This window comes from Scomber japonicus, chromosome 16, assembly GCF_027409825.1.
Source record: "Scomber japonicus isolate fScoJap1 chromosome 16, fScoJap1.pri, whole genome shotgun sequence".
NCBI lineage: Eukaryota > Metazoa > Chordata > Actinopteri > Scombriformes > Scombridae > Scomber > Scomber japonicus.
In genome coordinates this window covers 21,279,097-21,304,635 of record NC_070593.1, presented here as the reverse complement: position 1 = coordinate 21,304,635, position 25,539 = coordinate 21,279,097, and the positions used below count along the sequence as shown (strand labels likewise).

The 25,539-nt window shown below is 42.4% G+C and overlaps 2 protein-coding genes across 5 annotated transcripts in view; both read right to left on the bottom strand.

Annotated features, from left to right (window-relative positions):
- Positions 1-8,329, bottom strand: part of ldlrap1b (low density lipoprotein receptor adaptor protein 1b) — a 30,672-nt gene extending 22,343 nt beyond the window's left edge. For both annotated transcript variants that reach the window (XM_053335245.1, XM_053335247.1), the window contains exon 1: positions 8,130-8,329. In XM_053335245.1, coding sequence (XP_053191220.1) covers positions 8,130-8,214 — 85 coding nt within the window. In that variant the 5' untranslated portion in view covers positions 8,215-8,329. The remainder of the gene's footprint in view (positions 1-8,129) is intronic.
- Positions 8,330-11,721: 3,392 nt separating this feature from the next.
- maco1b (macoilin 1b) lies at positions 11,722-24,743 on the bottom strand. 3 transcript variants are annotated; one of them, XM_053335242.1, is made up of 11 exons: positions 24,338-24,743; positions 23,000-23,141; positions 21,499-21,625; positions 20,315-20,438; positions 19,455-19,633; positions 17,818-18,379; positions 16,314-16,472; positions 15,804-15,986; positions 15,578-15,698; positions 14,337-14,511; positions 11,722-14,239 (listed from the first exon to the last, which is right to left on the bottom strand). In XM_053335242.1, exons 1-11 carry the CDS (start codon positions 24,415-24,417, stop codon positions 14,037-14,039), a joined length of 2,055 nt encoding a protein of 684 aa, XP_053191217.1. In that variant the 5' UTR covers positions 24,418-24,743; the 3' UTR covers positions 11,722-14,036. The 3 variants fall into 3 exon arrangements, with proteins under 3 accessions (XP_053191217.1, XP_053191218.1, XP_053191219.1); XM_053335243.1 differs by having other exon boundaries at positions 17,818-18,376; XM_053335244.1 differs by having other exon boundaries at positions 17,818-18,370.
- Positions 24,744-25,539: the final 796 nt, after the last annotated feature.

Here is a 25,539-nt window from a genome sequence, read left to right as displayed (position 1 = left end):
AAGATGAATTGAGGATGAAAATGCCTACTTTTCCTTTTTCCTCTCTGTCAGTGACACCAATTTATCAGTGACAGAGCTGACCAGGTGACACACCTACTGCCACTTTACACCGTGATGAATCATTACTTCCAACAGTAGGAGTTTATGTTGGTATTGACATCATCCTGTGAGCGATACCAGATCAAGCAGTTAGATATCCAACCCGGTCTGTCATGAATGATTATTTTGGGATAGTAGGGGTGGAGATGAGGAGGGCTAAGCAGCAAAGAAGTGACCCAGCCTGTTTTAAACTACATGGTATCAGCTCCACTTGGCTCACTTTACTTTTTTCGGATTTGGTTTTCCATTGTATAAAGTACCCCTCCCAATTTGTGTGTGTGTGTGTTTGGGGGTGGGGGGGGTGGTATGAAGATAGGTGTGACCTTCATTGACCAGCTGCTTAAGTTTGTGTACAGCTTAGTTCATAAAACAAGCAAGTACTGTAAAATTGATTTTAGGACCAGAGGGGGACATTTCTCTTTGTCTGATAACAATAGTTAGTCTTTGTTGTCAGCTTCCAAACTCATTTTAAAAAAAGACGAGAGGAAAAGGAGAGAGTGCGAGAGAGAGAGAGAGAGAGAGAGAGAGAGAGAGAGAGAGAGAGAGAGAGAGAGAGAGAGAGAGAGAGAGAGAGAGAGAGAGAGAGAGAGAGAGAGAGAGAGAGAGACAGTGCTACAGTGGTAGAGTGAGGAGAGAATAGGGAGAAAGTGAAGAATAAAACATTATTTTCTGATGGTTTCAAGGCAGTTCTGAAACACAAATAAATAAGTAAACACTGAGCAGATGATTTATTGTGGAGACAGACTCTCTCTTCTGTGTGTGTGAATGCTGTGTTTCAAACAAAGCTGAGTTTTTTTTCGCTGAGGGGAGCGAGCAAGAGAGGGAGGGGGAGAAAGAGAGCGAGATAGCACAGCGGTTTGTGAGCGAGAACAGGAAGCTGTGGTAGAGTGAGGTATTAGTGAGTGATAGATATGATTAATCAATCAGAGGTCTGTAGTATCTCACATCACATCACCTTTTATTATCTGTTCAATGGGGGAAAACCCTCACCTAAAAAAACAGGCATGTGGAGTCAAGTAGAGCCGGTGGCCAAAAACAGTGTTTACAAAAACACAAATAAAGACTTCCAGGTCGATCTTTAAAGTCGCAGCACTCCACAAGTCGAGCCAGCTATATCAACAGTTTCTCCCTTTTGTTGAGATTCATAAATAAATAAAATCTTTTAAAAAAAAAAGGAGCCGCTGAGGACTGAGAGCTCTCAGCATGTGGTGCCGCATTGACTTCAGTGAATGAATGAGAGGAGAGAGAATCCCGGTGCATTCATCTAGATCTCAAACTGTGAATGACTCATTGTTTTCAGACTGGCTGGACGCACTCCTGCCCACCTGTGCGCCTTCTCCTCAACAAGATGGGGAAATGAATACATGTCCGCTGGGGCTTCTGTTGCCGAAATGAAGCGAGTCGAATAACAGCCTGTGAATTCTTGAGGAGAAGCTGTAATGTCTGACTCACTTCCACGTGGTCAGGCTCAGCTATATGTTTGTGTTTACATGTGGAAATCACGGCCCGCCGAGACAGACCGCAAATCACAAGAAGTGTCTTAAGAGGTCAGCGGCAGGCAAATACTATGATGACACAGCTCCAACTGCAAGCAATTATCTAAAGCAACATTTGCTTCTGTGTTTAAAGCTATTTAAAGACTGGACTCGACCTCCGCCTGCGGGTGAGGTGACCTCCTCTTATCTCACAACAACAAGACACATGCAGAAAGAAAAAAAAAAAGAAAAAACCTAATCCAGCATTATTAGATTCCAATCAGGACACTTTGGGCTCATTTAGAAAGTGCTGACTCAGCTGAGGAAAGATGCCCAGAGGGATACACGCAGCATGAAGCATTGGACAACCTCTAACTAAACCACATAAAAAGTGAAGTGCTACATCTCTACTGCAGACTCTCTTTTAGTGGTTAAGTCTCATTTCAGCCACGTGATGGGTAACACGTTCTGCTGTGGCTGTCGGTTCCGGTGCAGGTCGGAGACGAGTGCAGACATCGCCCAACGCCTAATGAGAGAAGGCTGAGATGGAGCATTGTTACAAAGGAGAGAAAGTGTGCTACTACACATGGGGCGACTGTCACTGTCCCGGCCTCTCGTACAAAGACTAATCCAGTACTATTGTTCCTGCTCCTGACCTCAGCTCCTGTGGACCAGATACAGGAAATGTTTTACATATTTATCACAGACTCGGGTCAATGTCTCTAAATAACAGCATTAGGTACAAATGACCGCAGAGACAGGCCAGTAAAAAAAAGGAACAATCGATACAAAGTAAGTAAGATGAACAGTCAGTGGAGATCCATTACGTCCTCGCGGCCTCTGTCCTCCTTTCTTTGTCCTAGCAGAGTGCTCCTCTAGTTTCGTCTTCTGTATCAGCAGGATTAAAATAGGCCTATTTTTACATATCCGTGTTGGAGCGTTCCCAAAGATACAGGGGGAAGTGTTGCATGACCGTTTTTTAATTTGATGACCATTCAAAACAATTCCGAGAGGGTAAAGGAAAGGGATTTGCGGAGGATAAAAAAAAAAGAGTCTTATAGTCGTCTAAGTCCTAATATCGAGACACGTGTCTTTCACTATCGGATGAATCCGTTCAAAAAAGAGGAAAGTGAGGAGAGAGAGAGGAGAAATGAGTGATCATGCCAGTCGGGGATTACAGCTGATGACCAGCTGAGGCCGGAATGTACTCTCAACAAGAATCAGGGTTATGAAACTGATCCTTAAAGCGCTCCGAGGGCAGCCGCACTAGAGAGGAGATGCTTGGATATACAGCGGCTCACATGAGACAAATAAGGATGCTGTTTTTTATGCAGCAGGCCGGTTGCATCTACGAGTATATAAACATGTGAATAATTCAAAATACTATGTTGCTGTGCACTGGGGAGCAGTGTTAAATACACCAATATAGTGGTCTTCACAAGTCTAAATCTGTGGAAAACCTACCAAAAGAGAACCCGTTGGAAAGGATCCAGAGGACAGACAGGTATAAGGATAATTAGAACAGATCCAAAATATTGCTGACTCAAAACAAAAAATTCAACAAAAATTTAAATTAACAGCAGTCAAAAAACTTAAAAACATTTATTCATCTGGATTGATGATGACCTGATCGTAGCTGGTAGCGTATCTGCCTGGATCCACCTGGGTATTCGACATGTTGACAGACAGACAAGCTGACCTAAGACCTGTGTGGCAACAGATCAAAATCTGGATCCAATTACTCTGAGTTTAATTTGAAATCCGGTCCTGAGTCGGATCTCGTTATACAGAAACCAAAGATGACCCCTTAAGACCCTCTGTCGTTTGCCTTAGTCGCATTCTGCCCCTGAGGGCTAATTAATATTTCTCTTCTTCAACCCGTCACACACAGGATCACAGATTTACACCTGAAATATCAGCTCTGTTGTACATATCCAGAAAAAGCTTGTCTCTGCATCTCCACTCAAATATGTTTATGTGCTTCTTGGCAGAGACCTGTAACAGCAGTGATATAAACCAACAGTACAGAGAGAGGGAAGGGTCAATGACATGTTAGAGGAATCATCCGTGACGACAAACAACCTGCCTCGCAGTCCTGGATTCCTTCGTATACAAAAGGTGAGTTTAGTGTAAAAGGGCGTGCCGTGTGAGCTTTCAGAAGATTTCATAGACGCTGGCAGAGCACGACGGGGGATTTTCTCCAAGCTATAGCTGTGGGGATACTGAAAGAAAAAAGAAGAAGAAGAAAAACAATTCTTTTGTTGCATCTTCTTTCACACAGTCACAATGTGAGTATGTGTTTTTGAGTCACATGAAGCTCTACAGCCTTTCCTGACTTTCACACTCACTGAAGTGGAGGGAGAGGAATGACAGTTTGCTTATCAGCTACCTGAGTATCTGGCCAAACACCCCCTCCCTCCACCCCCAAAGACATCTCTCAACCCCCACAGCTTGACTGACAGGTTGGATGCTTCCTCTCCTGCTGCGGGTGCCCAATAAAAGCCTGCAGGACAATGTTCTTGGCTCGCCTACAGTTGTACCTGTCAAATGATTAGCTCAGTTGCTTTAAAGCAGATTAAAACTAAAAAGGAGTTGTAATTGCTGGCGAGAAGAGAACCACGTAACAGTTTCCAGGCGTCTAAATATACTTAACTAGGATTTGTAGGCGTTCTTCCTCGCTGTAAAACAGGTCGCAGTCGCCGTCCTGCTGACAATGAGGCTGCAGGACTGTGACTTAACATGCGGACCATATGTCTAGACATATGGGAGAAGGAGATTACATTAATTATTTCTTACCAGGAAGGTGAACTGGTGCTTCTGACCCAGACTTCCTCACTGGCTTCACAGAAATCTTTCACAAACAGCCCTTAAAATGACTCATTTCCTTACATAAAGACAATTATCATGTAACAGACTAATATGAGAACTATTTTTTCTACACATACAACAGGAGCTGCATTTCTATCATTTAGCTTCTGCCATAAATGTGTGTGTATTTTTATATTATAATACCTTCTGGGGATAATTGGAGGAAATGATGTTTGCTCCGATGTCATGACATGAGAGCAGATGTATATTTCTAATCACGGTCGATATAACAGATGCAAACAGATTCCACTTCTGCACTCAGTTCACCGTAATGATAATAATTGTGGTGTTCAAAGTATCGTATTTTTCCTGCTGCGTCAGCTAAAGCTACTGAAAATCAAACATCTATTTCCCCCCCCGCAGGATTAAAAACAGTGACAAAGCATGATTGTGCAGCCCGATCTGCACGCTCACACGTGGCCACACACACACACACACACACACACACACACACACACACACACACACACACACACACACACAAGCGGCTTATGCATTCCACACACATAAGGACAAACTTCAGATGTTCTCTCTTAATCTCAGATATGCACACACACACTACAAGATTGGAAAATAATGGTGCATCACACACATACACACACACACCACAGTATAAAGATTATCACTGCCTCACGTGATTGCATGGAGAAGCATATGTAAACAACACCGATAAAAACAAAGTCTTTCCTCCACATCAGCTGTCCAACAACTCCAGCTTGTTGTCATTTCTATACAGTCAACCTTTCAAAAAACGTCTCATTCACTTCCTCTCATTCACTCATTGTATTTATTTGGCTGTTTGTGATCACGGTAACAAAAGTAGTGACGTAAACAGATTTTAAAACCTAAATATCAAAACACGGCCTAGCCGACTCTGATGAGTCTGCGAGCAGTTCTGGAGGTTTAAGACTGGATCTATAAACCCGGGGTCATAAACACCCCTCACATTACTAGATAATCTGGGCGGAACCAAGGTCCCAGAACAGATTTCTCCTCCAATTATCTGGAGGGTTGAACTGGGGATAAATCCCACTCCCAAAACTCAGAGATACAGAAGACCCAACAGGACTATAAATCAGTCTGAGCTTTACAACATCATAAAGGAATCCTGCAGGAAGCAATCTCCATTACAGCCTGGCCGGCCTTTTGAAGACTGTGTGTGTTGCGGGGGGGAAACAGCTCTGACCGGTCAGAGCAGGGCCAGAGGTGCAGGAGCAGGTCTAACCACAGAGAGGAGACACGCTAACAGCTGTCTGCGTGGACAGTGCAGACCTACTGTTAATCTATAAGACATAGAAGCATTATTTTAAAAAAAAAACAACAACAACCAAAAACAGCCTCGACTTCTGTCACTGCAGTGATGTGAATAATGCGCAGCATGCAAATGAGCTCAACCATTTCCTGGAGATGTGTCAACAACATTGAGATGTTTAAGATCAAACTCACACCCCTTTAACATCTCCACCCTGATATTTAGCCATTTCAAATATTCACAACTGCACAGAAGACAGCTCCTTGACCACGGACGTGGGAGGGAAGCCGTCTCTCTTCAAAGCAGACGGGGATTTTCTGCCTCCCACACTTTTCAGATTGGTAAAGGCAGAAATGTGGGGCCTGGGTGACCTAAAAAGACAGTTGGTGTTACATACCATTTATCCCCCTCTGAAAATGGGAACTATTTGGATGTAATGAGAGGGCAGCGCAGTGAAAAAAGGTTTTGTCAGCTCAGCAGAATGCCAAAAAAAGCCACCGAGCCATTTAAAACCGTGCAGGAAATGACATAGCTGACACATTCATGCCCAAACAGAGGACCGAGCCTGCAAAAGCAAATTTAGATGCATTGCGTATTTGGCATGTGTAGATCATTAATAAGATAATAGGCAGTTAAGTAAAAACGATACTGGAAGATGTCATGATGCGAAACTGAGTGTAGGGAGAAAGGAATGCGGTGCTGATAGATGCCAAAGACGTGAATAGGCTGCTTTGACTAGGCCAAGCCCAAAACGCATGCAGGAGGGACAGACATGTGGTAAAACTTTGCCTCGAATTATGGATCCGTCAGAAACAAAATATACTGCTTTTGTTAAACGATCCAAGAAAGAATAAGGCACATTATCAAAGAATTACAATGCATTGCAAAAAGAGCAGAGACAAGTTGATTTCTATTCGTGACACTGCTGTTCACTGATGTCTTCTCATAAACAGAGCTAAGCTTTTCATATAAATCAGCAGAATGGGGGGGGGGGGGGAAGGAGAAGATGATGAAACGTTAGTTGACCGCAAAACAGGAACCTCCAATTAATAAGTAATGTAGGTGAGAAATGATGCAATAGATAACTGTCTATCTGTGCCTGCAACACAAAGGCGAGGATGTTGACTGTGGAGTCATGTCAAAGCTTGCTTCCAGCCTCAGCTTTCCAGCATTAGCGATTAATTGGCCATTAGCCCTCTGTGACCGCTGCCTGGTCAGATGTGGACGAGCCCTGCTGATGGTGCATCGCTCCCCCTTTAGAGAGGAGTGGGCCAAAACAAAGCATGGACTGCACTGACTGGCACGTGTAACATCTTGCTGCCAACTGCTCTATTGTCTATGAAAGAAAAAAAGAAAAGAAAAAAAAAGAAGGAAAGGGGGGAGCTATGAGCTATGAGAGCGGGCAGGGGACATTCCCCCTTTTTGTGTGAGCAAACATAGACAGGGTCTCTGCAATGTGATCATGCCCAGTTGATGTTTGTACACATTTGTGGGATGCTGAGCAGCAGCTGAAGCCAGGAATCATGTGGGAAATCCCAAGCTAATCCTCAGGTGGCTCTCAGGATGATTAAACCCCTAATTCTAGCTGAATAAAGACAACTCTATAAGACATTTAAAGAGCCAGCAACCCATACACATATTACTAAGTGCAGTTTCGATGCGTTTAACATGCACTGACAATACATCATCCATCTATCAACCACTCCTTATATACAGCCACTCTTTTTTTTCACAAGGTGTATCGCCTAGCAACAGTGCGTTGCTAGGATTGCACAGCCTTGCCAGGAAGACGACCACTCTTTTCTTTTTTCTTTTTTTGTATCATGTCTCTTCCCTCTTGTCTCTGCTGTCGCCCATGGGTCCACATCACAGCATTTTTCCACCCCCCACCCTCTCCGCCGCCTGCCTCTGTTGCCCATTTCAAAGCCACTGTCAGTCAGTCACTATGCTGGCAGAGTGACGTGGCAGACAACAACAGGATTTCCACACAAGACCTTCAAACTTTTTTTTTTCTACGCGTCCGCTTTGAGTCTCAGTTTTGAGCGTGTTGGAGGGTAGGAGAAGGGGTTGAACTCGCGGCGGTAGAGCCTCAACAGGAGTCAGTTTACGAGCTGCGGGGCGCTGCTGTCACTTTCAGAGTCAAGTTCAAAAGCATAACAAAACAAATTTCTGACTTTAATTAGTCGCTCTAGTGCTCTGCTATTATATGTTTGAGTTGCTGGGCTTGTCAAACACCCCTCCCCTTCCCCATGCCCCCTCTCCTACTGACAGCTACTTTGTGTCCACAACTGTGGCTACCGAGTTGTAAAGTGACGGCAAGAAACGTTAAACGCCGGTTGTAATGTTAGCTGCATGTCGAGGCTAGCTTAGTTTAGCCAGAATAGCACTAGCTAGCGTCTCCGTGTTCAGGTATGGAGCATTTTTTGGATACTTACTTTTGTGTCTGCTCGAGCCCCACGACTGTTTGGCGATACTGGGGCTCCGTATAATCGCCCTTCCAGCGGATTTCAAAGCGTCCATATCGCAGTCCAAAAAGTGGGGCGAACACCCCGTCAAGCCTGTCCGCCTCTGTCGAAACACTTGGCTTGGTTTAAAGCAGCCCTCTCCCCTGCGAACTTTTTTCTGATGGTTTTTTTCTCCCCTCCGCACGGTTAGCTTTCAATCGATGGTAGATTATCATGTTCGTCCCCCGTGGGCGGTGTTATGTATGTAAATGAGCCGGATAACGTGCGTGACGCCCGTTTGTGGAATCACGCGAGTGAGGTTGTTGCAGTGCTCGCATCCCGGGCGGTGTTACTGCTGCTGCTGCCTCTGCTGCTACTACTGCCTCTCTGCTGCTGCTACTGCCTCTATACAGTATAGTTTGACTCCCACCCAGTGTCTTTTGTGACAAATGATTTGGTAGTCATATCACGGTCTGCGCTTAGACCTCTCATGTTTAATTCAGCCACATGGTTTCTTCTTTGTTGAGCTTCTAAAAGCGCCGTCTGTTCAGAGGAAACGTGGGTAATGTCATGACCAGGAATAAAAGGTTGGAGGGGGGAATTACTTCAATTCAGTTGACTCACCATTTCAGGTTGACATAAAGCGCCATAAAGCTAAAATGATATTATTCGAGTAAGATGTAACCTCTGAGCATATACTGTAAGTCTTTGTTGTTCATATTTATTTTCCTCATATTGACAAAATGAAAATACTAACCCTAACCCTAATCCTACTCCCCTGTTTATTAAAATGCCCTGTCAGTGCCTTTCTGATTTTGTTACATTAAATATAATAGCATTATTTCTGATCTGATATTCTGCTTCAGTGCTCTGATGGCCAATGTCATAGCCTACAATGATCAGCTGCAGGGGGAGGGCATGGACTTCTTCTTGGAAAAGGCACTTTATATCAGTGAGTCAGTTCAAACAAACTGCAGGCCCAGGGTGATGAACATCTGGAGGTGAGCCAACAGCGGTTCATATCAAATTGATCTCTTCTGTGCATGATTAGAATGACCCTCTTTGACATTTTAATAGTCCCTCTTCTTGCAGAGTGTTGTCTTTTTGGATAATGCAAGGGAGCAGTGATTATACATAAGTACCAAAATATCCACAAATAATGTTCTCCTGTCTTTGCTTGGGTGGATCCTTAATACCTCCAATGACCAAAAGATGCCTATAGATCATACTGTAGTAGCCCTTGTCTTCTTTGATAATATCTTGACTTAGAGTGAAACGTTACCAGGTAAAGTTCTTGTATAGCTGTGTATGGTGAGACATCATCACATATTTAGTAGTGAAGATCTAGTCTAAAAAGATATTTTAGCTAATGTTTTTTAAATGATGCCAAGCCCATTTTCTATATTGAGTTTCACTGAGTTTGCATTGTCACTGTGAATGAATCCTCCAGAGTGACTGGCTTTCAAAAAATCTTGCCCTACCAGATTTCACAGGAGATGACAAGCTCAGACACAAGAGTGCAACAGGCTAAAACATCCCCGAGGACATATTAGGCAACACCATCACCCTCTATCTTCAATCTAGCAGTGACAAAGAACCAGCTACATCACACACACACACACACACACACACACACACACACACACACACACACACACACACACACACACACACACACACACTCAAAAATAACAGATAAAAGGGAGAATTATCACCACATCAGTGCGGCATTGTAAACTAAATGATCCCTCTGTACTCAGGCAGGTGCACTCCTTTTAAATCATTGGCAGCCACAGCCACGCTTCACTGAGAGGCTTAAGACAAAAGAGTGCACCCTGCTAGTAAATCTGCCAGTTTACTGGAGTGTGCAAGACATATTTTGACTTTTAAAGCAGCAGTAGTTACAGGAGGTGTGTTTGGAAGGAAAAATAAATGACTTTCTGCTGGGAGAGAGAAGAGAGGTCCAACTGCACATGTCAGAGGGGGGCTCACGAGCAGGTAGATCCATATGAGATGAGTCCTCACTCTGAGGGTTTGTATGAAAAACAAAATCTACAATATTTATGCGTACATGAGGACAAACACAAGTAAACAGTATCGTAGCTTGAGCCATGTGAGTGCAGGATATCTTTACACACACTGCTATTTGCCTGCACAGTAAAGTCACTGAATCTTTATATGATTATCTAAGAAAACCAGCTCATTTTAATCAGTTTCACTGTAATTCCATGTTTTCTAGAGGGAGAGAGACTCAGTGAGTGGAAAGTGTATTTTCACAGAGAGAACTGCTCACGGACATTATGTTAATCGAGTAGGTCAAGAGAAACGGTAGAGCCGTGCCTGAGGTTTCTTTTCTTCAAACAGCTGGATTTACTGTAGATTTCTGAGGCCCAACGAGTATTTGCAGGTACAGCTGTGCCAAAATACCGACCGCTAGAAAAGACCTTTTTATAATCTGTTAATTCCACATGCTCGACTGTGCCAAACGATGTGGTGCCAAAAACTGGAACTGGAGGAGCAATAAAAATACAGAGAATTGAGTGTAAAATAAATTTATGCCTAACCTAGGTGGCGGTTAATGCAGAGAAAATGAGCTTTGCCCACATTTGTCTAGCTGCACAAGTTAATCAAGCACGTTTGGGGAAACCTGGCATGTGACAGAATGCTGAGCAGAGGGGCTTCTTTCATGCATTGAATTTCAGTGTCCTTGGAAGATGGAGTCGTTATCCCCCCCACCCTCCACCTCCCCCAAAAAATATCCAAGTGCATCAGATGAATTATCACTGAAATCAAATGTGTGGCAGCCAGTAATTTGCTCCCTTTTATGGTTGCAGTGCTGACTGAAATCTCAAGCCCAGAGGTCAGCAGATTGCAGAAGGTTCCCCATGGTGATTGCCTCTGAGTATGAAATGTAGACAAAGAGAATAGTGTAAAAAATATGTGGTTAAAAAGCCAGTTTGAACATTAAAGATTAGCATTCCCCCTGGTGCACAAGGCCAATTTTTTTAACCTTACCAAACCTAATTCCACTCTGCCAAAGCTACCAGATAGCACTGTGGGAGAAACCTTGATTATCACCATGTTTTGACTAGCTGTGATTAATGGTAGGCAAGAACATGTTATTATAAGTTCCTTTTGTTAAAGGTGAATGGGATTTTGCAGTCATGAAAGGAGGGAATTAGTGGTTCCTGACAGAGTTAATAACTAAAGTCTGTGTGGACAGAGATAATCTCCTTAAACCTGCTATATAAAGACAGATACTGCCTCCTAGTGGCGATAAAATGACAGTGCAGCTTGTAAATCTCAAATATGGCTAAATTTATATTAAGTTTTGCATATTTTAAATTTTTTCATAGAGCTCATTCTTTATTCTTACTTTCCTTATATTTTTAAAAATACTGTAACATTGTATTGCATGAGAGTTTGGTCACTTAAAAAAAAGGGGTTTTCAGTATGTTTGCAGCAAAAAGCTCAAATAACAGATGATGCAATACATAAATTATGCATGCTAATCAAAGCTGACAAGTTGCTTTCAAACTTCTTGGGAAATGGTCAAAGTCACAGCAGAAAAACAAAGTCAATTTGCAAGAAAAAAAATGTTTATTTCTTGTAAACCTCACAGAGCGAGAGCGCAGCCAAGGTCAGACCTGGGGAGAAACAGAGCAGTGACTGTGGGCATAGAAAACAAAACAAAAAAAAAACAAACAAAAAAAAACAAACACTTTTCTATACTTTCAACAATCCGTTGACCAAACAACTGGCTAAACTGTAATTTTCACAACATTTTTTTCCCCCCCAGGAGCCAATGACAGCAATCGAGCAACAAAAAAAAAAAGCTTCTCCATATACAGTAGGTGAAAACCACACGCACAACAATGACCATTTCAGATGATGGTAGAACCACATCGGACTCGAGCGATTTTTCCTCCCTGCAGGAAAATAACAATAACACCAGAAACAGGAATAAAGAAAACTTTTTTTTTTTTGTTTAAACAGCCACTTGCCCGACAGTTGCAAATACTGTAACATTCACAAAAAGAAACTGGATTTTTCTAGTCCCTTACTTTTTAACTACACAGTCTACTTCAAACAGGTGACCACTTTCTCTTCTTGCTTAACACAAACTTCCATTAAAAGTGATAATTAACCGGATATCTGACCAACTAGTCAGCCAAACGTATCTGCGGTACATTCTTGATCACATCTCGGAGAAACAAGCGCTCTGTTTCTTGGCACGTGAACTGAAACTGGAGGATCAATTAAACACAATTATTTTCAATGCAATATTAAAGAGTTGGCATTCCGAAGAGTTGTCTCTTGTTTACATTGCACAGTTCCATCTTTACATTTTGATTCCCTTTTCAAAAAACAGCATCTGTTTCCTACAGTGCAACTTTGAACTCAGAAAAGAAGAGAAAAAAAAAAGAGGAGGCAGCAGCTAAACGGAGGGGATTTGGATTTTAACAGCGGTAGAGATGCAGCAGTAATGAGCCGGAAAACCTGTGTGTAGTAGACTCTGCGGTGGTTAAAATCATCTCCACATACTGACTATTGGCAATGGGATTTGGTGCGGTCCTGTGTATCTGTTAAATGTGACACGTATAAAATGGACAAAAGCTGCCCTCGAATGCTTCATCTTCCCCATTGGAGGGGAGATCAGTAAGGTCCGAAAGCCAAATCAGCATCCGAGGGCAAAACTTTGTTCCACTTCGGAGGGTGGGGTCAAATTCTTGTCCTTTCAAGCTTAGCCAGGTGCTTCGCAGCTCATTCAGAAGGGTTGGGGTCGTATCTCATTATCAAACTCTATATCCTCAACTCAAGGCACTGTGATCATGACAACCATTGAGAGACTACGCAGAAGGAGAGCTGTACACTTTGACACAGGCTTCTTTTTTTTTTTTTACTGCAGTTATTCAACTCAAAAGCTCTTTCAGAAAATTAAGTGAGGGTGGTGGTGGTGGTGGCAAATTGCTGTTTTCACTACTGCTGCTGTTGCTGCTGCTGCTGCCTGAGTTTCATTTACTCCGCTGATTTATTTAAAAGGTCTGCTTCTGCTTACATCAAAAGAACTTTTCCCCCCCAACTTGTTGTAATCAGCGCTTCCAGCTTGTTGAAATCAACACTTGACGCTTCGAGAGCAAAACGAACAGAACCACACGACCACATTTTTAAAATAAAAGACGCAATCTTAAGAGCGGGGGGTTAATTTGGCGTCTGATTGTGGATTAAAAGAATAAATTAAATACAATAAAGGGGGGGAGAGAGTCTGTGCTAACTTCGCACTACATTCCTCTGGTTGTATAGATGTTGCCACGCTATCTCGGGAGAAAAAAAAAAAAACAATCCGTCAAATAAACTGGGATCCGAGTCAGGCTGTATGAGATAAAGGAGAACTCTTGTTTTTCCAAAAAATTTCAGGAGGAGAGGAAAAAAAAAAAAATCAACCTAAATAATAAAGCAGTTATTCCCCAGGACCAAAGAGCAGGTGGACTGGATGCAGGTAGTTGCAGTGTTGGTGGGAAAAATGTAGAGCAACACCCTTGAGATGAAGATACATACCCGAATCTGTGAGGTTTCACTAGACACTCATGAGAAAAAAAAAAACAAAAAAAACAACTGGGACTTCCTAGTTGACATGTGATGTCCGTTTAAGTTTTTTTTTTTGCTTTTTTTTTTTGTCTTTTGTTTTAACTACAACAAATACAGTCACACGATACAACATCCTTCTGACCTGGTGAGGAGAAAACAGAAAAACCCAAGAAAAAAAAAAACAACGTTCTCAGCCGCAGACATGCCGAGCAGATTGGAAGGTGATGGGCCTGCAGGTGCTGGGGGGGGGGGGGGGGTAAAAATGATTTGGGGAGGAGGGTGGAGATGGGAGGGACGGGACGAAAGCGTTCACTTTTTCAGTGGCTGGTAAACAGAGGCGTTGGGGTCTAGGCCGGAGGGATTGGTGTCCATGAACTTGGAGGAGTAGTGGGGGGCCACGGGGGTCATGCTGCTGGTGTCGGCTGTGTAAGAAATGCTCGGCATGACGGCCATCACTTCGGCTATCTTCTGCTTTAGGTCTTTTATCTCTTGGTCCTTCTGCAGGATCTGACCTGAAAAACAGATGGACAGCAACATGTCAGTCGAACGAAGGAAAGAAAGAAAAAAAGAAAAAAGGGAACTTTGAAGGTCCGTATTCTTGATCCTGACCTTGTGCAATCTCCAGCTGTCTCTTGGCATCTCCCAGTGCAGAGAACAGATCCAGTTTGATCCTGGTCTCTGCGCTCAGGCTGTTCTCCAGGTGCTGGGTCTTGTCCTGCATGGCTGACAGCGCTGACATCAGCACCTCTGTATCTTTTTCATTCTCCTTGTATTTATGAAGCTCCTTAAAAGACGAGGGAGGAAGAGAGAGATATACAGTCGGGGTCAGCCCTGTGACTGAATGCTTTGGCACAATTTCAACTTTTGTAAATGGCTCGGTGAGCGGTGCGAACGCTGTCTCACATAAATATTGGCTGATATTTCCACCCCCCCGACAGATGCTAAACAACTTCCATAAACAGATGTGAGGTAGATTCATTCAGAAGAGCGTGAGGAGTAAACCCTGAGATAAATCAGGACTTAGGATGTAAATTAAAGTTGAATTTGAGTTTGCTTCACTGCATCAACAAGTCAACACAAATCCCACTACATAGCTGTGATGCAGTGATGTTAACCAACACAAATCTCTCAATGTAATGACTGGCTCTTCTTTGTATTTGCATATACAGTACTGTGCAGCAACCTGTTGGTGGCTGCTTGTGTGACTATAATACTGCCTGATGTATGTGCACTAGGTTTGATAATGGCCTAGATTTTAGACATTCATTTTTTTGTTAACATCTGATTGTGATTTTTAATAGTAACCATTTAATAGTAAACCAAAATGTAACTTTTGCAAACCCTGACAAACATTATGGAGGTATTTTGAGAGTTACAACAGTTAAAATAGTTGAGGAAAAGAACTATTAAATATACATATTATATACATCCCTCCTTGTTGCCATTCAAATTGAATACTTTTACACTCACTCTTTTCACTGGACTTGAACACTTATTAGCATTTTTTTTTTAGGCATAAGGACAGAGCTGCAAGAAATGCTCCATCACGGTAGATGAATCATGCTTATATTTATCTGTTTCACATTTTTCTTTCATGAAGCCAGGACACACTTTCGAGCACTACCGACAATTTTACAAATAGATTTCACCCTACTGTCAAAGCTCTTTGTAACCACTGACATGTGCAGAACGGACCATGTACCCAACACTGTAGTAGATCCACATTTTAGGAATCAAAACTTTCATGCCTCTATTAAACAAATCATAAATTCCAAAACACAAATCTGATGAGCATACACTGTAACTCCCCTGCTGCACCTGAATCTTTTGAATTAATTCACAACCCTTACCTGAACTTTCAAGTCAAGCTCTCGGATCTGGTCCTCCTTGAGCTTATTGTCCATTGTTAGTTTCTTACACTCTGTTTCTAATTCAGTTATCCGCCGCCGCAGCGTGTCTGTGCACTCCCCTCTGACAAACAAAATACAGTCTATTTACTTTGATGCCAACAACAAATCATTAACACACATTTAAAAAAGCTGATTCTGGTCAACCTGATTCAAGATGTTATCGTACCTGGATGCTGCTGCTAGTGCTACTGCTCTGGCTGCTGTGGCCTCCTCCAGCTTCTTGCGCTTCTTTTCGTCTGCGAGCTGTTTCTCAGCGTTGGCACGGGCCTCTTGCTCGGCTTTGAGCCTCTTCTCCAATTGGCCCACTGCCTGTTTGTCCTTTTGCTTTGCTTGCACAGCATTATGAAGCCTTCAAGCGCACACACGGACATAACACAGAATACAGAATACAGCATGTAAGAGATCAAGAAGTAAAGTGGTGGAAGGATCTGTGTTTCCTAACGGTGCTCATCTTTTTGAAAATAGAAGGGTGAACATTTCCTGAAATAACTTAGAAATGTAAAGCTGTGTTGCAGTAAGTGTTGATTTTTCTGCTCTTTTCCTGACAGTGTTTGTTTATACTGACACATGACGTGACCCCCCCCCCCCCCAGTACCCCTAAGCTTGTAATGATCTTGACCCAAATAGTTCACTTGCCTGACCTTTCTCAAAACTGCTGGATAGTGGATCCACTCACTTGTTCTGCAGCAGCTCGTTCTCCTGGCGCAGTTGGCCCAGCTCGGTGCGTACGGAGCGCTCAGCGCTCCCTAGCGAACCGATCTGGCTGCGCAAGTCCTGCTCCACCTGCCGGCTGGCCTGCAGGTCTGCCTTCAACTTCTTAACGTCCTGCTCCAATCTATCCCAGGTGAGCAAGAACAGAGAGATGCCATGACATGCTACTTATATGACATTAAAAACAGTTAGCTGTATATAATTAGAAATACGCAATTCCAGATGTTGTGGCCTGAAAGTTAAACTGTAGATTATGCACATGCTCAGTCAGACCACAGTAGCAAACAACTTCTTCAACAAAGCAATGCCTGAATTATTACTGCAGCCAAGCTAAAGCATGTTCACATTCATTTATTAAGGCTTTAAAATAAAATAAAGATGAACGTCAGTTTTTTTTAAATCAGAGTAACAAAGAAAACTTTTATGCTTCTGAGAATGTGGTGATGTAATTATTTCTTACAGGAGCTGAAAGTGAAGTTTCACAACAGTTTCTAATAGTTTCTGCTCTGAGGAAGGAAACATTACCAGCTGTAGTCAAACTTTAAGCATCATTTGTAAGACAGACTTTGATGCTACAGATATTGTTTAAAGTGTCTTTTTTTTAAACCTTCTGTCACCTGAGAGTCACAAAGACAAAATCTGTGACAAAAATCAAGATTGCAAAATGTAAAACCGCAACCAAAATTAGACACGCATCAAGGAGGCTCTAAGAAAATGATACACTGCACATTATGCCAAATCACCTGCCACCATCAACTCTACAATACACCTATTTTTACACCTGAGAAATGACTCATAAAATAAACCAAAATCTCATCTTAAATCACCATTTTCAGCACCCCCAGTTCAATTAAATCACTCCATCATGACACTTGGCTATAAGTGACTGTTTGCTTCGTGCAGTTGTTCCATCATGAATGGTTTGAAATGGGGAGGTCAAAGGTTGATCTGGGGCAAGATTTGGCAATTTTTTGATGCCTGTGTAAAGCATGATACATTTGTTTTGTTTATGTACAACAGCTGTTAAAAACTAACTGGTGCACTCCATGGAAAAAAAATAAAAATAAATAACAGCCAGCCAAAGTATGACAGCAAGTAATGCAAGAACAACCAAAAAAACACATAAAGCATGCCACAACCGCAACATACTCAAACTTTACTGAATATGTATTAGAGCCTAGCCAATATATTGGTCAGCTGATACGATGGGCATCACAGACATATCAGTAACAGCGTATGTGTTGTCCGATATGTGCCAATACCTTTTTTAAAGTTATATGGGCAGCATTTTATGTATATTTGACCCATTTTCTGAATTCATGTTTAATATATAAGTAAATATTTTTATGTTCTGTGTTTTTTTATATTCTGTAAGATTGGCCGACAATATCACAATATTTTATTCCCCAATATCAGTATTGGCCTCCATCAGTCGGGCCTTAGTATGTACATGTGCGTGTGTCTCTTACCTAACAAGTGCTTCTGGCTTGCTCAGCTGGTTGTTGGGGATACAGTTGTCTGTGGGATCCCTGTGTGAGCCACCTGATGTCCCTTTCACTGCTAACTTGTGCTTCTTCTCGTTCTTCGCCGTGGAAGAGGAGGATGAGTTAGAGGAGGGCACGCTGCCGTTGGTGGCGCTGTGGCCGCGGGGCGAGGAGTTGAGTGTTGCAGCATTGCTGCTAGCATTTTTGTAGTTTTTGGAGGAAGAGGAGGATGAGGAGGAGCAGGAAGAATTGTTGTCCTCTTTAAGCAACAGGTTCTCTGTGCTGCCCAGCTCTGTGGTCAGTCTCTTGTTGTTCATATGGTTCTCCATATACTCCATCTCCTGGAGTTTAGAGTCCACTGATGATGGCAGGATGCTGTTGCTGTTGTGCTGTTTTTTAGCCTCCCCACCACCTTTTCCATCTTTCCCTTTTTCTCTATATTCTAGCTCCGGCAGTGGTGCCGATGTCTTTTTATTGGCGGGCGCGCCATTCTGTGACACTGGAGGTGTGTCCACTTCAGATATTCCTTTAGCTGCTGCTGCTGCTGCTGTACAAACAGAGAGAGAGTAATAGAGATACACATGAAATACTTATAATCTTATAGACAATCTCCTATAGGCCTCACGTTTTTATTGACCAGTGTGTAATTCTCTATCACATCCTTGAAACACGTGAAAATTTGTGAAATGGTCGGATAGCTGCACAACATGACCTCACTGCCTTGTTGCGTCTCAAGTGATCTTTTCCATATTGGTTGTCTAGTCACAATTTTCCACCAACTTTTCCACGTGTAGGAAAATTAGAGCCGCTTTCAAATGTTTGCATAATTACACAATCAATCACACCCAATGACAAAGCCTCTTATGGATCATTGTGTGCATGGTTTGTTTAAAGTATGAGCCAGGTGCACCTGCAACCACAGACTTTGGCTAGAGAAAGTGTTTGCTCAAGTCATGTTGGCTTGTTTGACCAAACAGATTCATGACAAATGCACAAGAACTTGGTAAAAGTTTTGTTTGTAGGATCTGTATTTTTCATCAAATTGAATGACTACGAATGAATTCTCCTGGAAACTGTCTCCACAGGTCCAACGAAAAAACCATCAAGAACAAAATAAAGCTGTGGATGATTAGGATTTTAACCAACTTTACACAAACTAAGACACAATTCAAAGGCACAGTAATCTGTATTAATCAGGCCTTCATGTAAAACGTGAGTTGCATGAAATAACAGCGTCACTTCAATAATTTCTTACAGTTGGAGCAGAGCTACACCAGACCACAAACACACTGTGTTTCTCTGTACTATGCAGTCACTTGCTGCTCTATCAACAGTCTCCATCAACAGTCTGGACTAATGACTGACAGATCTTTCAACCACCCGATCCATGAGTGTGTCATCACTGACTCACAGTAGCAAGCTAGCTAACCAGATGGTGATAAGCATTGTTTGTTTGATTGAGAGCAACAACATAACACCACGTACAGTTGAAGAAATCTCTATTTTGTGACTTCTACATGTGAAGTTAACAATATAATGTGATTTTATTGTTCAATCCTGGTAGAGAGTGCATGTGAACCTCAGATTTCCTGAGCCAGGTGCTTCATGTGCATGAATCTTACCTTCCTCTGCTTCTCGCTCTTGCCTCTGAAGCATCTGTTGCTCTGGAGGCAGAGCCTGCTGCAGGAGCTGCATGTAAAACTCGTTCTCTTTCTGCACCTCCTTCTGCTTCCGGAGGCGCATCTTGTAGCTTACGTAGCTCTTAAAGCCGAAGCCCAGCGTGACCACTGGGTAACCAATGCTGCGGAGGTGGACACAGGATGTACACTCATAAGTTTATTGTTTGGTTATAGATCAAAATCCCTAAGAACTGATTCAATAAAGGAGACACTTTAACATCCCAAAAAACACAACATATTATAAGTTAACACAGCAAAATCCAGATCAAGGGTCTTAAAAGCGCCTTAGATTCAAATTATGGACTCCTCTTAGCCTTATGTGGTATATGAATGTATACTTTAGAGGTTAAGGAAGTAAAATGCTTATCATCTGCTTACAAAGTCTCTTCATAATAGAGTTTGGAGAGAACTGAAAGGAAACTTCAGACCCTTGTTTTTTTAAACACAGAGACCATTATTAATAATACTGTAACACTATTTTCTGAAAGCTAACGTAACATAATACAAGTGACAGAATTCTTGCATTGACACAGTTTTATATTTCCTATTTGCACAGCAGACATATTTAAGTGAATTTCCTCAGATTCACCATGAAAATGAGTAGAGGCATGCGGCCCACAACGTAACCACTCATGTGACATTGAAGATGAAGTCTAATTCATATAACTCTGCCTCTGGTCTGCATCGTTCCTCCGCGCAGCACTGACACATTCGCAGCAGACACTAAACCGAGACGTGCCCTTCAGTCATGGTCTGGGTCTGCGTTCCACCGCCTCTAGTAAACACAGAACACAGTGGCTCACCAGTGTGCGGCGAAAGGACGACACAGGTCCACGTGGAAGTTCTTCAGGTCTTTGAATCTGATGGCTGCCTCTATGTACACGAAGAGGATCCACAGAGACACGGTGGGCAGACAGACGCCCCTCTCTGAGGAAGCGAAGCAAGGCGAAGGTGTTAAAACTGAGCATTAAACCTCATTGTTTACTACTTTACTTATGCCTGAATCATAAGTAGATGCTGCATTCACAGTTCTTATAGGTCTTCAAGTGTTAAAACAATGTATATGAGCTTGTTTTTCTACGACCTACTTTTAGGCAAACATTGCTGATCTTGGCCAAGTGCCCGCTAGATGATGTGACTGTCCCAAACTAATTTCTTAGACGTTGGCAGAATCATTAGACTTGATTAACACGGATCTCTCCCTCTCTCTCTGTCTCTCTCTCTCTCTCATTCTCTCTCACACACACACACACAGTAAACGTCTGCGGTCACCTCCCCATTGCTGCACCATTACAGAACCAGGTGCCAGAGGTCATGACACAAACACGACCCCATTGTCTTTTTGGCTGTAATTAAGTCTGACGCTTTCACCAGCGTGCTATGGAGCGCTAAGAGATATTAATACTCCCATGACCAATGGATGTGAATGTCACTGGTGAGTAAAGTTGGATGGCTCAGAAAGCAACTGGGGACGATACCATGTTCCTCCCTCCCCCAACTGCCACTAGGATTTCAATCTGACACCTGGCCGTAGGTCAACACAGGGAGGATACCGCTAAATCACACTGACAACTAATCCGCAGCGTGCGGCTCACTTACACACCATGCTAAATTCTAAGAAGCAGGCATACTATTTGTAAATAACATTACATACAAACACACAGCATTGTGCAACACTTTTCACACCAGGCCTTCCCTGTTGCATGAAGTGGAAGAACAACCACTCAAACTGCTACAAGTTTAAATCTAAGAATTCGTTTGATCTACGACTGTGAGCCACAGCAGCTTCTTCCTTCCTTCATTTGTTTAGATGATTAAACAAAACTAAAGTAGATACAAAGGTCGTACCCTCGAGGTTGCTTTTGTTCCCCATTTATGAGTCTCTTGCAAATCATTAGTCAAGTTAAGTGCAGGCATTTATCCATTTCTTATATACAGCATTTAAATTAACAAATATCAAGACACCCTAAACAGAGGAGAGCCTTACCTGTGTGCCAGACATACTGCACCCACACATAGGTACTGGCAGCGAAGAACAGCCATTGTACAGGGATGAAGAGGAGGCAAATGATGTCCGAGGTAAACGCCACACACACAAAAAATACTGAGAAGGCCTGTTGGAGAGAGGAGAGGTGGCCGTGATACAACAGCAACAGGCAGGAGAGATGTAGGTTGTTTGTAGCACGGCAAGTCAACACCAAATATACATGACACATGACTGCAAATACAAATTCAAACTAAGACCAAATCCTGATGAAAATCATTCCCGGAAAAGAGATTAAATAAAAAGGGGAAATGGTTGATACAAAGGCTGAAAACTATACCATGAATAGTTACACAAATGTTACATTTCCACTTCTCTCTTTTTGCATTTCTGTGACACAAACAAATGCACGCACACCTACACAGTGGTTTTCAACAAACAACAAGCTGTCCGACATCAAAGCAGAACCTAAATCTATGACAGATTAACACTAGCATACAACATTTAGACACTGAATTATAACAGGCAAACTGATGACCTGCAAGTCTGATCATATCTTTGGTTTGTACATCATGTCTTTTAAAGTTTGATAGATCTCAACTGAAGTGACAGAAAACTGGCTGAAAGCTGGAATTTGTTAATGGTTGCAGCAGGTACACAGTGGATAATGCATTTCAGTCTACCTCTGATATTTATAGGTAGCTCTCTCCTGTTTATGTGTTCTATGTGGCTTCCCAGGTTCTCATGAAGTTTATTCTTATTCTGCCTGTCTAAGAATCCATATAACCATCTTGTGTTTCTGACTCTTTTACTCCATAATCTATGTTTCTCTTCCTAATGAACTTAATACTGATTATGTTTACATGCAAACAAGAAATTATTTTATTGGGACAATTCTGGTAAGACAAGAAATCAGAGCTCTGTCTACTGTCTAATCCATGTTTATCTGCAGCTGGTCAGCAAACTATCTCTCCCATGACCCTGTATGACATTTTGAATAAAAGCTGATCTATCCTAAGTCTATAAGCATCAAGTTGTTTATTTCTTGGTTGGACTTATTGGAGTTGTGGTGCAATTATAAGGGAGGTCCTATAGAGTGAGACAGAATAAAGGCTTCATTTCAGTTCCAGTCTGATGTTGGATATTATTACTTTGAATATATAGATGCACCATTTTCTGTTCTGCTTCTTCTTTTTCATGTACATACGTGCTTGAACAATGGCCACTAAAGCATACACGAACGTGGCCAACAAGTCGTGTTGGGCAAACAGAAATCTGTCTTGGCTTATCAAGCTATTGTCAATTCATTCTTATTTGCATGGCGTTTAAGAAATACAGTTCAACACAAGCAACCTGGTTACTCGCTTAAGTGCACATCTAGATGTAATGACTAGCACATGATGAGTGTCATGACAGAGGAAAATAAAATGTTGACATAGCCATCTCTAAGACTCATGCTCTATGTTTATGAAAGCATATTTAATGACAGGGTGTAGACACTTACCAGCCCCTGGTATCTAAAGGAGTCGTACACACTCCGGATGAAGAGCCAGAATGGCCAGAGGTACTCAAACCTGAACTCCAGCACAAAGTCTGCCAGTAGCACCAGTGCCCACACCACCAGGAACTTCAGGTACAGGAAGGTACTATAAAAAAAAAAGAGAACAACCATTGACACAAGGCATTTCAGAGTTGTTTTTCATATTGACAAAGTGACTGGTGTTGACAAGAATTCTCTTCACCCTCTACAGTCAGTAGATGTGAAATCATAATGTTAGTGCATCAGAGAATCAGCTTCATTCTGAACGTGTGGGGATCACATGTAGATGTGTAACATGTCTGGTGCTTTTTCCTGCTCTTTGATAGATTAGATGAATGCACTGCGATCAGTAGAAGTGGTTTATGATATGAAATGCAACTGGACATATATACAGTACCCGTGCACTTTGATATATTCTTAAATGACTATATGCTTTAAACATTTGAACATGACTATATGTTGGGTTGTGGAGGTGGTTCATACACTTGACATTGGTGTGATGTGTTTTCTATATTTCCTGTTTTACAATCCGAGTGAGTAAATATATATGATGACAGATTGTAGTTAGAGCACTGAGACCCAGAAAGTGGCACAGCAGGGGTTGTTGTTGTTTGATCTCGGAAACATGACCGTTTTGTGGTAGGACACCTGTTCAATAATTCAAGAACTGTTCCACATCTGTAGGTCTAGATGCCACATGTGTAACTGGTGCTCTTTAGCATTTGTTTTGTCAGATATGTGGGAAGTGTCAGAGAGGTCAGACCTGTCAGGTGTGCCTGGGCAGGACAACCAATCAACTTCTAAGTTGTGCAGCAGAAGCACCACACAATGCCATTGCTGTCTTATCATCTGATGGTTAACATTAGCTGTATCATTATTGAATAAATAAGGCGCATGTGGTGAAGTTGGCAACAAGCAGACAAAGCTGCTGGTGCTAGCCCATTTAAGTTACCTTAGCTAATAAGCACAGCGGCTAATTTTAACGCGGCTGGCGGTTGACAACAGACGTGAGCAAAGTGACAGTCCGTGTTGTTTAATTAGTATCCAAATATCCGCTACAACTCATTTTCATACAGGGACATTACTGTGAAAGAGACCTTATGACATGATTCAAATACAGGCTGTTTTGGGGCCTAGCGCTACGGCTAGCTTAAACGCTACCTGCTAATGTATAACGAAAACATGGCAGTCCCCTGACATAAATAGTTAACGTCAGGAAAGTTTCATGCTGTGCAGCTTTCGGGCCATGTGCATTCAGTGTCCCCGTTATTGTGGCGAGGAGCCAGTGTGCATGTAAGTTACCTGCCGTATATACCCTCGGTGATTCGGTTCCGTTTTAACGGCCGTCGGAGTTTGCTGCAGTCCGCATTGCGCCGCTTCATCCTCCTCCTCTTGGCTTGGGCCTTCGAGTAACCACTGTAATCTTATCCAGTTTTCTTGTGTATACAGACAAAGATAATAAATGAAGTGCCTGTGGTGTATGTCGCTGTTATTATCCCCCCCCCACACTGGAAACAAAGAAATAAATAAAGGACTCTATTCGGGAACCTCCTCTTTTTCTGTTAGCGCAGGCTCAATAAAGCCCGAACCGCGCTGTGTTTTAGTTGTCAGACGGCCCTTATATCCAACCAATCTTATCCGCCGAGGCCTCGCTGTTTGACGGATACGAAGATGGGCCATTAACGTAGCACTGTGTCCGGTCGCTCAGCTCGCCTCCACCAAAGACAAACAGGGGAGAGAGAGGATGCAAGGGCCGCTGTGAGTGGGACGTCTCGACGTTCGACCAATCAGATCGTTCGCGGACAAATCGGGAATCGCTGATTGACCAATCAGCTGATCCGGGAGGCGGGTTTATTCTTGGAGATTTTTTTTGTTTTGCCTTTGGTTTATGATGAGCAGAAATATGCAGTCTTTGGGACAAAATTCCCTTTGTGCCACATACAAAAACATCCATTGCAGCATTGCGGAGTTATTTATATCAGAGCCTTTGTGTATGGCTCATTGACGTAATTGCCCCAGGGCCTTGTATGTCATCTATGTTTTGTTACCACATTAAATTATGTGCATAGTGTGTGCCTGTGTTTGGCAATTATGTGTCTGTGGCAGTTTCCTCTAATGACTGGTTTGTTTGGTACTCTCTGATAGACCATAACAAATTGGCTTATTTTAATAAAAGGATAAAAGTGGAACGAGAATATGCAAAGTGAAGCGGCAAACATTTTCAAATACTGCAAAAGTACTGTACATTTAAATATTTTGTCTGTTTTGTTATCGTTTTTTATATATGACAATATCCTTCTACACAATCCTGGTGGGTAATGACTAATAACAGAGTATTTTAAAGAAAGATAGCTTAGGAGCTCACTTAAATGTACAAATGTGAATATTTTTGCATGTGTGCATCATTCGATATATTTCAGATGTGACCTAATCGTCTTTTTCAACTTGAGGGAAGGTTTTGGGGTTGCGCCCCTTTTCAAAGCGCCAGATCAACACACGCGTCA